Genomic DNA, 16,747 nt, shown 5'->3' on the forward strand with positions numbered 1-16,747 from the left:
CATGTTTTAATATCAAATTATTTACTGTGCCCCTGAGAATAAAACCTCTGTTTAGTTACCAGTGTCACAATTAGGCTTACATTAACACTGCAATGAAGTTAGTAGGAAAATGATCGATCCAGGATAACATGTAAACTTTATTTGCACAGAACTTAAATGTTTAATTCAGTCTTCTCTTTATGAGGAAGTAGTCCATTTATTTTTTTTTGGAGGGAGAGGATTTTTTTTAAAGATTCCGGGAGGGGTGTCTCCGACCCTGTCTGGCTTGTCTTGAGACTGAGTGAGTGAGCAAGCCCCGGGGTGAGAGATGTTCCCATTCAGACAGTTTGAGTCCTTCCCCCAACTTGTGCGGATGGATACACCCCTGTGCGCGACTCCAGGCTGCTCTGCTGGGCTGAAGTTTTCAAGAAGTTTGTCTTGAAGTTTTGGAGCCGCTTGGATCGAGGGGGGGAAAACCGAAGCGAGGATTCTGCTTACACTTTGCACCCCAGCTGTTCCCCCCCACCCCCAACTCATTTTGTTCTCCACCCCCCCCCCACCTTGTTCTTTCCCATGATAATTCGGATTTACTGGGACTCCACGTTTGAATGGATGTGTAAAGTAATCGAGGGGAACTCCGAACTTTGGAACGGCGAGCGATGGGGGATTTAAAACTATGGAATTTACTTTGGGGATTCTGGCTGGCGGCTGAGTGTGGAGGTACGGCTTGACTTAAAGTGGGGGGAGAAAAAAAGGAGGGGGTGTTATGCCCAGGAATGGTGTTACAGTGACCAGGGGAGAACATTCAGGATTTTTGTATAGAATCAGCGTGCTTTTCGTGTAGTCCTGAGCAAATCGTGGGATTCTTTTTATTGTTGCAAAGCAGCGCCAGAAATTTCGTAACCAAGTTTGCCCCCTCAACACTTTTTAAAGTAACTTTTTTATGGAAGTATCTCCACTCACAGGGAGTTAGTTGCGTTGCTTGCTGCAGTAATATTTTGAAATGTACACACGCTTATTGTATTGGTGTTGAGTGGATCTTTAGAATGGTAAGATTTCTAGATGTTACAGAATGATGTAAATTTCTCGATGTTACCGAGACTGAGGGCGAGTGATGTAAGTTTCACAAGCGGCGTGTCTGCTTCGAAACATGTAACCTCTCTCAATGAAACAATTGATCAATTGTTTGCGAGACTGTGTTTTGTTCCTAACCGGTCTGCACCCTCCCCCCACCCCCCCGTCTCCCCTGCAATAATTACTAATCTGGCAGAGTATATTTGATGTGCCGAGTGAGGCTGTTGGCATCAAAGTTAGAATAAAGTTATTAATTTTAAATTTGTGAATTCCCCCACCGTTTGGCAGATCCAATCGTGCTCATTCGAAATATCACTTGGATTTATTTTGCATTATTTGACGAGACAGACAGAACCTGGAGAGATTTCAGCAGCTGGGTGTCATTTATGATGTTAACACGACCGCAGTAACTGCAGGCTGAGAAATAACCGCGTTTGTCGCCCTGAGCTCCTTTGATCCCGGTTCAGAGGTGTTTGATTTTTTTTCAGCCATGTGTGGGCAGAGGGTTGTAAGAGAGTGGACTGGAGTTGGACCCTCCTCCCATCCCCTTCCTTGTTTTCGTGAGGAGGTTTGACAGGAAACTGTGCTTTTTAAAGCAAAGTTAAAGTAAAATTTAGTCATTAGTGTCACGAGTAGTCTTACATTTACACTGCAGTGAAGTTACTGTGAAAATCCCCTAGTCGCTACACTCCGGCGCCTATTCTGGTAACACTAAGGGAGAATTTGGCATGGCCCAATGCACCCTAACCAGCACGTCTTTCGAACTGTGGGAGGAAACCGGAACACCCGGAGGAAACCCACGCAGACACGGGGAGAATGTGCAAACTCCACACAGACAGTGACTAAGCCGGGAATCGAACCCGGGTCCCTGGCGCTGTGAGGCAGCAGTGCTAACAGCTGTATCATCCTGCAGATGAAAGAAGGAGTACTTTCCAAGGAGAATTTCTATGAAAAACCACAACAACTGCTTGCGATGTAGGGGCTGATACACCGAATAATCCTTCACATCTCAGTGTCCTTGGGAACCAGGATTGAACTCACACACTTACGCACAGTGATGGAATGGCCAAGAGGTGCCTACTCTTTGGGGGGGGGGGGTCAGCGGAGGGAGTGGGGGTAGTGGAGGGAATGGAGGGACAGTGCAGGGAATGGGGGTAGTGGAGGGAATAGAGGGACACTGGAGGGAACGGAGCAGGGGAGGGAAGGGGGACACTGGAGGGAACGGGGGTGGTGGGGGGCATTCAGGAATCTACTCGGTTTGAAAACCAGTGGTTGAAGCCGTCACAAAGCGCCCTGGGATCAGTACCTAGCTTTGATTTACATTAAACTCGACCTTGTGGGATCATTGTCTGTCACCAAACATTATTCAGAGCGCACTGACTCTCTCCATTGTTTGGCATTTCCCCCCGAGGCAGGGGCTGAGCAGACAATTCGCTCTTGCAAGGAATCCTATTTTTTTCCACCGCTTTTGTTTTATCTGAATCACTCTCAGTAAAAAAAAGGCAGCGTCCCCTTTTACCCAGCAGCCGGGAGAGTCTTTATGGTCATTCGAGGACTGGTGAGGGTTCAAATGCGCTCTTATTTTGTTCCCCCCCCCTTCCCACCCCCCAACCCGCTGTTGAAGTTGGTCCTTCAGTGAGCAACCTGACTTTTGAACTTGGTGTTTGAGTCTCTATGAGACTCTGGCCCCAAGAACCACCCCCCCTCCCCTCCCCCAGCTCCCCCCCATCCACCGCCTCTCCACATTAACATGATGCTTTGTGTCTGCAAGTTGGGAAGCTATTGAAAGAACCTCGTGTCTCAGAACCCGTTTGGACACTCCATGCACTGAATACTGGGGCTCTTGAGAAATTACACTTCGCATTCCTCCACACACCAGTTAGGCATAAAAGAACGTGGCTGGGGTGGGGAAGAGGGGTGTGGGGGGTGGGGAGTGGGGAATCAATGGTACATTATTCTCCCTATCTCATGGCACTGACATCCTCCAGCGCAAGATTTCTTGTGTTCCTGTATTTCTGAGCACCACCTGCCCTATTATCTCTGCGACAGTACCATACTTTGGTAATTGTTCAAGTCTAAATTATTATTACAGATATTAAAATATTCCACTTTTGGTGCCCCGGTCTGTTGTGTGCCAGCATCTTTCCTCTAGTTTGATTTATTATTGTCATGTGTATTGGGATACAGTGAAAAGCATTGTTTCTTGCGTGCTATACAGACAAAGCATACCGTTCATAGAGTACAGCAAGAAGTCTCACAACACCAGGTTAAAGTCCAACAGGTTTATCTGGAATCATGAGCATTTGGAGCGCTGCTCCTTCATCAGATGAGTGCATAGAGTACATAGGGGAGAAGGAAAGGAGAGGGTGCAGAATGTAGTACAGTGGTTAGCGCTACTGCTTCACAGCACCAGGGATCTGGGTTCGATTCCTGGCTTGGGCCACTGCCTGTCTAGAGTCTGCACGTTCTTCCCATGTGGGTTTCCTCCAGGTGCTCCGGTTTCCTCCCATAGTCTGAAAGATGTGCATCAGACATGCTAAGTTCTTCCTCAGTGTACCCAAACAGGTACTGGAGTGTAGCGACTAGAGGATTTTCACGTTAATTTTCTTGCAGTGTTCATGTAAGCCTACTCGTGACACTAATAAATAAATTTAACAGTCATAGCTAGGGTGTGGAGAAAGATCAACCTAGCATGTGGTATATCTTCTGTTAGCCCTTTGAAGCTACTAGTGGAATGCTGTGTTTATTAGTGTTATTAATTACCTGGCTCCCTCCTCCTCCTCCCACCATTCCCCCTGGATGATTATACTGACAGACTAATAAAATGAACAGTCGGAGGGCTTGTGTGGGGAGTGATGACCAACAGAGACCAGTTGGGCTAATGTGACCTGTGTCTACACTGTATTTTTCTGTCATTCAATGTAACCTTTCCTCTGTGCCTGTCAATGATGGGACAGTCAGTGATAAAGAGCTTGCTGGGCAGGAGGCAAGTTGGCAGTCTCCATTCCCAGGTACAGCCAGCCTCAACAGTAAGCTGGCTGTATCATCACGCCTCACCCTATAGAATAGAATCACTATAGTACAGAAGGAGCCCACTCAGCCCATCGAGCTGGGTGCACGATGGCACAGTGGTTAGCACAGTTGCCTTACAGTGCCAGGGACCCGGGTTTGATTCCTGGTTTGGATCAATGTCTGTGTGGAGTTTGCATGTTCTCCCCATGTCTGCGGGGGTTACCTCTGGGCGCTCTGGTTTCCTCCCACAGTGTGGGTTAGGTTGATTGACTGTGCTAAATCGACCCTAGTTTCCAGGGGATTAGCAGGGTAAAAATGTGGGGTTACGGGGATAGGGTAGGATTGTTATCGGTGCAGACTCGAGAGCCAAATAGTCTCTTTCTGTACTGCAGGGATTCTATTCTATTCTATGATTGGTCATGCTAAGTAGACCCTAGTATCAAGGGATTGGCAGGATATGTATGTGAGGTTATGGCAATAGGGCCTGGGTGGGATTGTGGTTGGTACAGAGTTGATGGGCCGAATGGCCCCCTTCTGCACTGTAGGGATTCTATAAGTCTGCACCGACAACAATCCCGCCCTAACCCCATAACCCTACATATTCACCCAATTAATTCCCCCTGAAACTAGGGTCAATTTAGCCTGGCCAATCCACCTAACCTGCATCTTTGGACTGTGGGAGGAAACTGAAGGAAACCCCCGCAGACACAGGGGGAATGTGCAAACTCCACACAGACAGTGACCCAAGCTGGGAATCGAACCCAGGTCCCTGGCACTGAGGGAAGAAACCAGAGCACCTGGAGGAAACCCATGCAGACATGGGGAGAACGTGCAAACTCCGCACAAACAATGACCCAAACCAGGAATCGAACCTGGGTCTCTAGCGCTGTGAGGCAGCAATGCTAACCACTGTGCTGTCCTTTCTGACCCTACCTGAGATCTAGTCTCTTTCATATCTGTTGACTGTAACCATCTGAAGTGAACTTTTGACAAGGAATGGAATGGGTAGTATAACCCCTTCAGTCTATTCTGCCTAATTGATGACTTATCCGTATTTGACCTCATCCACCTGCCTTGTTTCCCTTCCAAACAGAAATCTATCTGACAAAGGGTCATCCAGTCTCAAAACATTGGCTCTATTCTCTCCACAGATACTGTCAGCCCTGCTGAGATTTTCCAGCATTTTCTGTTTTTGTTTCAGATTCCAGCATGGTATTTTGGGGGAAAGCATTCAGATTTTCACCATCCATTGTGTGAAGAAATGCTTCCTGACATCATCCCTCAACAAACTAGCTGTAATTTTAAGGTTATTAATCATAGAATCCTACAGTGCCGATGGAGGACATTCAACCCATCGAGGCTGCATCAACTACAATCCCACCCAGGCCCTATCCCCATAACCTCATGCATTTACCCCAGCTGACACTAAGGAGCAATTTAGCATGGCCAATCCACCTAACCTGCACATTTTTGTCTACAATTTACAGTTTATTTATTAGTGGGCTTACATTAACACTGCAATGAAGTGACTAGCACTCTGGATGTGGTCTAACCAAAGATTTACTCAACTCCAACATAACTTTTCAGTTGACGTTTATTTATTAGTGTCACAAGTAGGTTTACATTAACACTGCAATGAAGTTACAGTCGCCACACTCCTGGTGCCCGTTTGGGTACTCTGAGGGAGAATTTAGCACGGCCAGTCCACCTAACTAGCACGTCTTTCAGACTGTGGAGGCAACTGGAGCATCCGAAGGAGACCCATGCAGACACAGGGAGAACATGCAGACTCCACACAGACTGTGATCAAAGCCAGGATTCAAACCCGGGTCCCTGGCGCTGTGAGGCAGCAGTGCTAACCACTGTGCCATATGCCGCATTGTTCTGGACTCACCCACCTAGGCAAGAATTTCTATCTGGCTTTCTACCCTATCAAATTCTTTAATCACCTACAACATCAATAAGATCCCTTAATCTCCTATACACAATGGTGCATAAGCCTTGTGCCTGCAATCGACTCTCATAATTTAACCCTTTCAGCCCCAGTATAATTCTGCTACATCTTTTGAGTAGCCTTCAAGAGATGGAGTGTCCTGAATTGAATGTAGTACTCCAGATTGGTCTAAATAAAGATCTACTCAACTCCAGAATAACTTTTAAGTTTACATGTATTTATTAGTGTCACAAGTAGGCTGACGTTTACTCTGCAATGAAGTTACTGTGAAAATCCCCTAGTCGCCACACTTTGGCGCCTGTTCGGGTACACTAAGGGAGAATTTAACATGACCAATCAACCTGACCTGCATGTCTTCCCGACTGTGGGAGGAAACTGGAGCACCCAGAGGAAACCCATGCAGACACAGGGAGAATATGCTGACTCTGCACAGACCGTGACCCAAGCTGGGAATCCAACCTGGGTCCCTGATGTTGTGAGGCAGCAGTGCTAACCACTGTGCCACCATGCTGCCCGTGTATTCTTGCCCCCTTGCAATGAAGGCCATTATTTTTTGTATCACCCTTTAGCTTTTAGTGATTTCTGCACAGTAACCTCTGAATCTCTGTTCATCCAAAGTTCATAACTTCTCTATCTATAACCACATCTGAAATGCTCTGATTTACCTTTAAGTCCAAAACAAATATGTGACATGGTGATGCAGTGGTTAGCGCTGCTGCTTCACAGCGGCAGAGACCCGAGTTCGATTTCCAGCTTGGGTCACTGTCTGTATGGAGTTTGCATGTTCTCCCTGTGTCTGCGTGGGTTTCCTCCAGGTGCTCCAGTTTCCGCCCACAGTCCAAATGATATGCTGGTTAGGTGCATTGGCCATGCTAAATTCTCCCTCAGTGTACCAGAACAAGTACCGGAGTGTGGCAACTAAGGGATTTTCACAGAAACGTCATTGCAGTGTTAATGTAAGCCTACTTGTGACACTACTAGATAGACTTTAAACTCTTGCTTTCACCTAAGCCATTAATAAATGGAAAAGCTGAGGCCCCAGTTCTGATCTCTGGAGGTAGTTGAATCCAGCCAATTGGAGTGCAAAGCCCATCATCTCTGATCTCTTGGCATCTAAACAATTGTCTACCCTTTCACTGGGTTGCAGCCATTTTCAAGTGCTGACTTTCCAATATTTGCCTCACTTGTAATATTGACAATAGCTATGATATGACCTGTTGTACTTAGTGAATCTTACAATCAGATCTTTGCCAACTAGCAATTTTAGCTGCATCTAATTTTGCAACTGGAAGGTGCCTGTAGCACAATTTCGCTGTTCACTCTCTTCCCCGTTAGCATTCACTGAGGACCTCGTTCATAGAATCATAAATCCTACAGTGCAGAAGGAGGCCATTCAGCCCATCAAGTCTGCATCAACCACAATTCCACCCAGACCCCATCCCCATAACCCCATGCGTTTACCCTAGCTAGTTCCCCTGACACTAAGGGGCAATGTCGTATGGCCAATCTACCTAATCTTATTACCTGTTCACATGAAATGATGATGTGGGTATGCCGGCGTTGGTGTTGTCAGACTTTTTACACATGAAATGACACAGAAGTGTGAAGTGATGGGTGGGTAGAATGAAGACAGGCAAAATAATAAATAGGACAATTTTAAGAGGGGCTCAGGAGCAGGGGGATGAGGGGGTTTATGTACACAAGTTCTTGAAGGCTGCTTGAAAAGCATTTGTGTTCCTTGGTTCTGTAAATGGAGGCATAGAGTACAAAAGTGAGGAATTTGTGCCCAACCTTTATAAATCACTGCTGGGGTATCGTCTGCAGTTGTGAGTTGACACAAAAAAAGGTGTCAACACCTTTGGAGGAAGGATAGAGGGGATTCACTGGACTGGCACCAGACTGGAAAGAACTCAGTGATATGGGGAGAATAGAGCAGCTGAGGTGCAAATCCAAATTTGTAGGCCTGGGCGTTGAAAATCAGTTGATGTTGGAGGTGGCATCGGAGCTTAACCCTGATTAGTCCATATAGAATCATAGAATCCCTACAGTGCAGAAGAAAGCCATTTGGCCCATCAATCTGCGTTGCACACAATCCCACACAGCTCCTATCCCCATAGCCCCACGTATTTGCCCTGCTAGTCCCCCTGACACTGAGAGGCAATTTAAAAGTTGTTAGTCGCGAATAGGCTTACCTGAACATTGCAATGAAGTTACTATGAAAATTCCCAGTCGCCATGCTCCGGCGCCTGTTCAGGTAACACGGAGGGAGAATTTAGAATGGCCAATGCACCTAACCAGCACATCTTTCAGACTGTGGGAAACTGGAGCACCTGGAGGAAACCCACACAGACACGGGGAGAATATGCAGACTACACACACATAGCAAATCGGGAACGAAACCATACCCCTGGCACTATGAGGCATCAGCGCTAACCACTATGCCACCCTTTGCAGTAGGAGTCACTGGGTAGTGATAAAGAGCATTCCTCCCTCCCAGTAAGGAATGCTGGTAACTACCCCAACCATTAGTTAGTGATTTCCCTGCATTATTCGGGTATTCTGTCGTTGCTTTTCTGTCACCTTTCAACCAGCAGTGTTCTGGCTTGGTAAAGAGGGAAAAGTGACCCACTGGCAGGTCCTTGCTGTGTAACTGATGAGGTTTGTGACACCATCCTTGGCATTGTTCTTCCCATCTGTCTGTTGCAATTTATAGCTCAGTGTTCCCCTCCTACTACCACTCCCATGTTTAAGTTTACTAATGCCTGTGGCACAAGAACATTTGGGTAATCCATTCTAGAGAGAGAGAGGCAATAAACCAGATACTAAGATAGTGTCTTGCATTAAAGTTCATTCTGGACCTGGGCTATTTCAGATAGAATTAGTAACTTAAAAAAGAAACACAAATGACAATTGAAAACATACATAACCATCAACGAAACTAATTGAAGTATATTCTTAACATGAAGCTAATTATCCTAGAGGTGTGCGCATCCATGAGAGCACAAATGGATCCAATGTTGTATTTTTTTCATGAATTATTCTCTGATTTTGGGCACTTCTGACATTTGTTAAATTCCACAAGTTACCCTCGAAAAAGTGATTTGATTTATTATTGTTACATGTACTGGGACACAATGAAAAGTATTGTTTCTTGCGCACTATACAGACAAAGCATACCATTCATAGGGAAGAAAACAAAAGAGTGCAGAATGTAGTGTTACAGTCATAGCTAGGGTGTGGTCAGTGGCGGGGGGGTCAGCTTTTCTCTTTATGGTGGTGCAATTATAGCTAAGAGATTTACAAGAACACTGAGATTGTTAAAGAACTGACTATGTTGATTTGAGACTGGAGTTATGTATCTGCCTGACCATTTAAGGATGGGGTGGTACAGTGGCTCAGTGGTTAGCGCTGCTGCCTCACAGCCCCCGGGTCCTGAGTTCTATTCTCGGTTTGGGTCACTGTCTGTGTAGAGCTTGCATGTTCACCCTGTGTCTGCATGGGTTTTCTTGGGGTGCTCCAGTTTCCTCCCATGGTCCAAAAGATGTGCTGGTTAGGCTGCATTGGCAGTGCTAAATTCTCCGTCAGTGTACCCAAACAGGCGTCAGAGTGTGGCGACTAGGGGATTATCACAATAACTTCATTGAAGTGTTAATATAAACCTACTTGTGACACTAATAAATAAACTCTAAAGCAAGCTTCCTTCTATGAGGAGCATTGTGAACCAGTGAGTTTTCTAATAATCCAAAAGTTTATTTATGTTACAGTTCTAACTTTTTTTCAATTTTCTTTAAATTCTCAAATTATCACAGTGAAGTTTGAATTCAGATGAGCTGGGTCACTCATCCAATAGCATAACTAAACTGGAGCAACACTAGGTATAGCAGTGAGTTTTCTGGTTGATTTAGAATCGTAGAATCCCTACAGTGCAGAAGGAGCCCATTCGGCCTATCAAGTCTGCACAGACCACAATCCCACCCAGGCCCTATCCCTGTAACCCCAGCATTTACCCTGATAGTCCCCTGACACCAGGGTCAATTTAGCATGATCAATCAACCTAACCAGCACATCTTTCAACTGTGGGAGGAAACCGGAGCACCCGGAGGAAACCCTCACAGACTCAGGGAGAATGTGCAGATTCCACACAGACAGTGACCTGAAGCTGGAATTGAACCCTGGTGCTGTGAGGCAGCAGTGCTAACAACTGTGCCAATTTGTTGGCATGCATTTATGGTACGATGCTCTGGGGGAGGTTCAAACTAATTTGGGAACCAAGGTGGTGCTAATGAGAGAGGAAATAAAAGGCGCAAGGAGTTAGAAGTCACAAACTGCATTGAAATAAAGAGTCCAGAGATAGGAGTGATTGGCATAATGCTGAACGGGCTGAGGCAGGTTTGATGTGAATGTGCGTAAATGCACAGAGCGTGACAAATAAGGTTGGTGAGCTGCAGGTGCAAGTAGCCACATGGTTTCCATTTGACATGGTGCGTAATGGAAACTGCTGGACAGAGAACTTAACATTATTCCCTGCAATGTATTCAGGAATAGGATTGGAAAAAAAATAGAAATGGTGCCAGTTTTGATCCAAGATGCTGTTCTTGCTCTGGAACTTGACTTGAGGGTTCAAAGATAAAATCTATCTGGCGCTGAGCTAAGATGTAGAGATGCTGGCATTGGACTAAGGTGGGCACAGTAAGAAGTCTCACAACACCAGATTAAAGTCCAACAGCTTTATTTGGTAGCACGAGATTTCGGAGCGCTGCTCCTTCATCAGGTGAGGGAGTGGTGCTCCGAAAGCTCGTGTTACCAAATAAACCTGTTGGACTTTAATTTGGTGTTGTGAGAATTCTTACTCCAATTTAAAGAGCAGGTGTTACATAGCAAGGTGTGTAACATAAACTACCAAACCAAGGGAAGCAGCAAATTTGCAAATAAGCGTTAGAAGGCTTTAAAATAACACAGTAATAATAATTGGAGACTTCAAATACTTTAATACAGGCCAGTTTTGTTTTATAGAAAAGAGGTTATGCAAGGGTAGGAATTCCTAGTAGATGTGTTAATTTGCTTATTGCTGAGTTTATTGGTACCTTGGCAGATATGTGTCAACAAAATTATAGACTAATACAACTCATGGGACCATTCAGCCCATCGTACCCGTTCCAGTTCTTTTAAGGAGCTTTCAAATTAGGTTCACTTGCCCAACCGTTTCCCATACCCAGGCAAATTTTTTCTCTTTATTTAGCCAATACCCCTTCGTCAGTTACTATTAAATCTGTTTGCGCCACCCCAGTTCAAGGCATCTTAAAATTAAAACATTCTGACCATTTCACTTCTGGTTCTTTTGCCAATTCCCTTATATCTGTGTCCTCTAGTAATTACCCTTCTGCCATCCCCATTTAGTCTGTCAAAATCCTTCATGATCATCCTTATACCTCTATTAAATGTCCTCCTAACCTTCCTTGCTGTAAGGAGGTCATCCTAAAATTCTTTTCATGATCATCTCTCCACGTAACTCACAGAGTTCCCACAGTGCAGAAAGAGGCCATTTGGCCCATCAAGCCTGCACCGACAACAGTACCACCCAGGCCCTATCCTCACAACCCCACACACTTACCCTGCCAATCCCTCTAACCTAAACATCCTGGGACTCTAAGGGGCAATTTAGCACGGCCAATCAATCTAACCCGTGCATCTTTGGAGTGTCGAAGGAAACTGGAGCACCCGGAGGAAACCCACACAGACACGGGGAGAACGTGTAGACTCCGCACAGTGACCTAAGCTGGGAATCGAACCCGGGTTCTTGGAGCTGTGAGGCAGCAGTGCTAATCACTGTGCCACCGTGCCACCCACGGTGTCCACTCAAGTTCTGCCTCTTTGGTATGATTCCAATCAATCTCTGAGGCCTGGACATCCTTCCTAAAACATGTGCCTAGAAATTGGACATAGAAACTCCAACTGAGGCCTTGTCTGCTGATTAAAATGATTTAATTCCATGCTTTTTGTACTCGCTGTCTTTTGTTATAAAGTAAAGAATCCCTTATTATTTTCAAGCAGCCTTCTCAACTTGTTGCTGCCAAAGTTTATATATGTCCAGGTCATTAATACACATCAAAACGAGTAGTGGTCCTATTATCAATCTCACTTTATACTGCCCTCCATTGCAACCCCTCTCCCTTAGACAAATCCATATCCATATAGCTACTGCACATTTAATCCAACAGACTTCAATATTGCTCATTGCTCCCATTCATTCCTTAGCATAGATGGAGACAGCACTGGTACAATGTTGGAAAATGAATTTCTTTATTGAACAGAACTTGAAATTAAATTGTTACAAAAGCAAAGAGAAGGCAAACTTTGAGAGAGACTGGCTGCAAAGCTAGTCCCTGTACAGTACTGGACAGGATCTCGAAAACAAAATTGAACTGCAAATGCACAGCTGAAACTATAATGTATGTTATTTGTTATATTTGTTATTTAAATTATTTTGCACATGCTGTCTTTAACTTGGAGACATAGGCCTTGCAGATGTTATTTATGAAAAGCCTGATTTGCTGACATTGTACCCTTCAAAAATGCAGTGAATTTTTAGCTAACCCAGCATGCCTTTTGAGTTTTAAAATGTAGGCAAGTGTTAGTTTTTTTTAAGCTTAGTGTTTAAATGCAGAAAAATCTTAAAATGAAGTCTTTGCATAAATTGAGCAAACCATACACAGGATCCCTCAACACTCACTCATTTGTTATCTAACACTTTATTAAACACCCGTTGAAAACATACACTCATTAATCACACTTCCCCCATGAACGCTACTTTGCTTCATCAAAGAACCAATCAATTTAATTACTCCTCACTTACCTTTCAAACAAATCAGTGCTGGCTTTAATTTATTAACTCATGATTTTGAGAGTGACAATGGTTTTCTTCTTTGAATATCAGCCGTTTCTGAAAGTTTTGCTACCACTGACATTATGCTGACTGGTCTGTAGTTGCTGGATGATTAGGAGATTTTGGCCAGAATCTCAACTATCTCCAGTTATCTCTCTCAGCAACCTAAGACACATTCCACCTTATTGACCTGGTCTTTTATTTATTTTCATCCTTTAGTAATTTCTTTATCACCTTCTCCTCCTCCACTGCAACATTACAGCTTCCTCTTCTCTCATGAAGGGAATTGCAAATTTGTGAGCTTTCCCAGTAGCTGTGCTGGTGTGTAGACCTGTGATTTTCCCAGTAGCTGTGTGGGTGTGTGCACCAGTGAATTTCCTAGTAGCTGTGCTGATGTGTGTGTGTGTGTGTGTGTGTGAGAGAGAGAGTGAGTTTCCCAGTAGCTGTGCTGGTGTGTGTGTGTGTGTATGAGTTTCTCAGTATCTATGCTGGTGTGCGTGCCAGTGAGTTTCCCAGTAGCTGTGCTGGTGTGTATGTGTGTGTGTGTTTATGAGTTTCGCAGTATCTATGCTGGTGTGTGTCTGTGTGCATGTGAGTTTCCCAGTAGCTGTGCTGGATGTGTGTGTGTGAATTTCCCAGTAGCTGTGCTGGTGTGTGTGTGAGAGTTTTCCAGTAGCTGTGCTGGTGTGTGTGTGGGTTTTCTAGTAGCTGTGCTGATGTGTAGACCAGTGAGTTTACCAGTAGCCGTGCTGGTGTGTGTACAAGTGAGTTTGTAGCTGTGCTGGTGTGTATACTGGTATGTCCCTAGTAGCTGCGGTAAGTGGAGCATGTTTCGGATTGGAAGAATTTGGGGATCACAATACTCTCAGGTTTCAAATAATCTTGGCAAAAGGCAAAGAACGATCAAGTGTACCAGTGCTTAATGGGGGGAGCACTCACAAAAAGGGATCAAGTCGAAGGTGGAATAAGATAAAATGGTTTGATAGAGTCTTCAGTGGAGAGATGGTCCAGGTATAGATATATAATCAGCATGCGGGAAAGTGGAGCTATCCAAAGCTAGACCTCCATGGATGACAAACAATATGGAGATTAAAATGAAATAGGAAAAGAAAGCGTATGATGAATATAAAGTTCAATATACAGGAGAGAATCAAGTTGAATACAGAAACTACAAAGGATACCTAGAAAAGTGAATTGGAGGAATAAAGATAATTTCTCACATAAAGAGCAGCCAGAGGTATTCTATAAGAATATAAATAGTAAAAGATACGGACGGAGGGTTCAATCAATGAATTAAAAAGATGATATTTGGAGCTGGAATATTTGGGCTGAGGTATTAAATAGAATCTTAGAACCCCTTAGAACAGAGCAGAAGGACAGCATTTGGCCCATCAAGTCTATACTGACCCTAATTCGACCCTATCCCCATAACCCCACATATTTACCCCGCTAATTTTCCTGACACTAAGGGTTAATTCAGCATGGCCAATCAACCTAACCTGCACATCTTTGGACTATGGGAGGAAACTGGAGCACTCGGAGGAAACCCACGCAGACACAGGATCTAGAATTCTCCCATCCCGCCCGCCACTGCAACTTTAGCAGTCAGGTACCGAGAATGTGAAACGCCATTGACAGTCGGGTGGGAATTTACAGCTTTTAGACCAGCGTGGCCGGAGAATTCCGCCCGTGGAGAATGTGCAAACTCCACACAGACAGTGATCCGTAGCCAAAATTGAACCGGGTCCCTGGCACTGTGAAGCAACAGTGCTAACCAGTGTGCCACCATGCCGCTCCATTGCATCTATCTTCATGAGAGAAGGGAATGCTTCCAAGGTCATTGTAAAGCAGGAGGTTTGGCAATATTGGGTAGAATACAATCAGGTGAAGAGGAGATGCTTTAAACTTTGACAGTGCTCACAACATAGAGAAGTTACCCAGTCTGGGTGGGATGCATCCTAGGTTACTGGGAGAAGGCAAGAGTGGAAAATGCAAAGGCTCAAGTCACAATCTTTCAGTGCTCCTTGGAGAGAGGCAAGGGGTGAAAGCACTGGAGAATTGCAAATGTCACACCTCTATTCACCTCTGGCCTATAATTATAGGCCAGAGCCTTACACTGGTAGTGGAGAAACCTTTAGATTCAATAATCCAGGACAGGACTAATCAATGTTTCAAAAACCACAGGCTAATAATTGACACACTTGACATGGATTTGTCAAAAGCAAATGGTATTTAACTTGATTGAGTTATTTGAAGTGTCAAAGAGGGGCGATGATGGTACTATGATAGATGCTGTGTCTTGACAAAATACCACATAATAGCAAAATTAAAGCCCCAACGATTGAAGGGACAGTGGCTGAGTGGATATGAAATTGACTAAGGGACATTAAGTAGAGATAAAAGCAAATTACTGTGGATGCTGGAATCTGAAGCCAAAAGAGAAAATACTGGAAAATCCCAGCAGGTCTAGCAGCATCTGTGAGGAGAGAAAAGAGCTGACGTTTTGAGTCCAGATGCCCTTTATCGAAAGCTTTGTCAAAGGGTCATCTGGACTCAAAATATCAGCTCTTTCTCTCCTCACATTAAGTAGAGAGTAGTGATGAACTGTTACTTTTCAGAATGAAGAGTACTATATCCACAACAAATGGGTGTTGTGCGTCATTTCTTGGCTATGTTCTTCACTGTTCCCTCGGTCTTCATGGACCCTCTGTCATGCTGGTTCTTTATTTTGTCTCGTCTTGTTACTCCACACCACATTGTTACTCCACACACCCATAACTTGTTGTCCTTGACACACTCTAAGTTAATTAAGTAATACAAAACTGGAATTAAAATCTCGTCTCAGCAATGGTCACTAAACCATTGTTGTAAAAACCCATCTGGTTCACAAGTGCCCCTTTACGGAAGGAAATCTGCTGCCCTTACCCAGTCTGGCCTACACCTGGTTAGGTGCATTGATCCGAACAGGTGCCGGAGCATGGCGACCAGGGCAATTTTACGGTAACTTCGTTGCAGTGCTAGTGTAAGCTTTACATATGACTAATAAAGAAACTTAACTTACTCACATGTGACTCCAGACCCACAGCAATGTGGCTGACTCTTAACTGCCCCCTGAAATGGTTGAGGAAGCCACTTACTTCAAGGGCAATTAGGGATGAATATCAAATGCTTCACTTGCCAATGACGTCACATCCCATGAAAGAATAAAGAAAAAAATCCTTGATGGAGTACCATTGCCTTGGACACAGGTTTATTTGAGTGATACCAAGGATGGGTCACTCAAGTTAGATGAACAAACTGTGGCTGTACTCCTTAGGACAGTAACAACTGGAGACTTGACACAGGTTTTCAAATCAAGAGCATTTTGATAAGAGTAAATAATGAGGAACTTTGTCTAATCGTAGAAAGGGTCAGTAACTAGAGCACACAGAGATTTACAGATTGAGGGGGAAAAAATGACTTGGGTGAACGCTTGAAAGAGCGGTGGAAACAAATGGTAACTTCCTAAAAGGAATTTGATGCGATATTTAAGGGGAGGCGGTGGCCTAGTGGCTAGACTATTAATCCAGAAACTCAGCTAATGTTCTGAGGACCCGGATTCAAACCCTGCCACAGCAAATGGTGGCATTTGAATTCAATAAAAAATATCTGGAATTAAGAATCTACTGGTGACCATGAAACCATTGTTGATTGTCAGAAAAACCAATCTGGTTCACTAATGTCCTTTAGGGAAGGAAATCTGCTGTCCTTAACCAGTCTGGCTGATTCCAGAGTCGCAGCAATGTGATTGACTCTCAACTGCCCTCTGAAATGGACCAGCAAGCCATTCAGTTATATGAATCACT

At 44.5% G+C, this 16,747-nt stretch overlaps 1 protein-coding gene across 1 annotated transcript in view; it reads left to right on the plus strand.

Moving 5' to 3' along the window:
* Positions 1-531: 531 nt before the first annotated feature.
* notch3 (notch receptor 3) overlaps positions 532-16,747 on the plus strand; it is a 209,319-nt gene continuing 193,103 nt past the window's right edge. The window contains exon 1 of the mRNA XM_080216675.1: positions 532-699. Coding sequence (XP_080072801.1) covers positions 639-699 — 61 coding nt within the window. The 5' untranslated portion in view covers positions 532-638. The remainder of the gene's footprint in view (positions 700-16,747) is intronic.

The sequence above is a fragment of the Carcharhinus amblyrhynchos genome, chromosome 33 (genome assembly GCF_965287045.1).
Source record: "Carcharhinus amblyrhynchos chromosome 33, sCarAmb.v2.hapA, whole genome shotgun sequence".
Taxonomy (NCBI): Eukaryota; Metazoa; Chordata; class Chondrichthyes; order Carcharhiniformes; family Carcharhinidae; genus Carcharhinus; species Carcharhinus amblyrhynchos.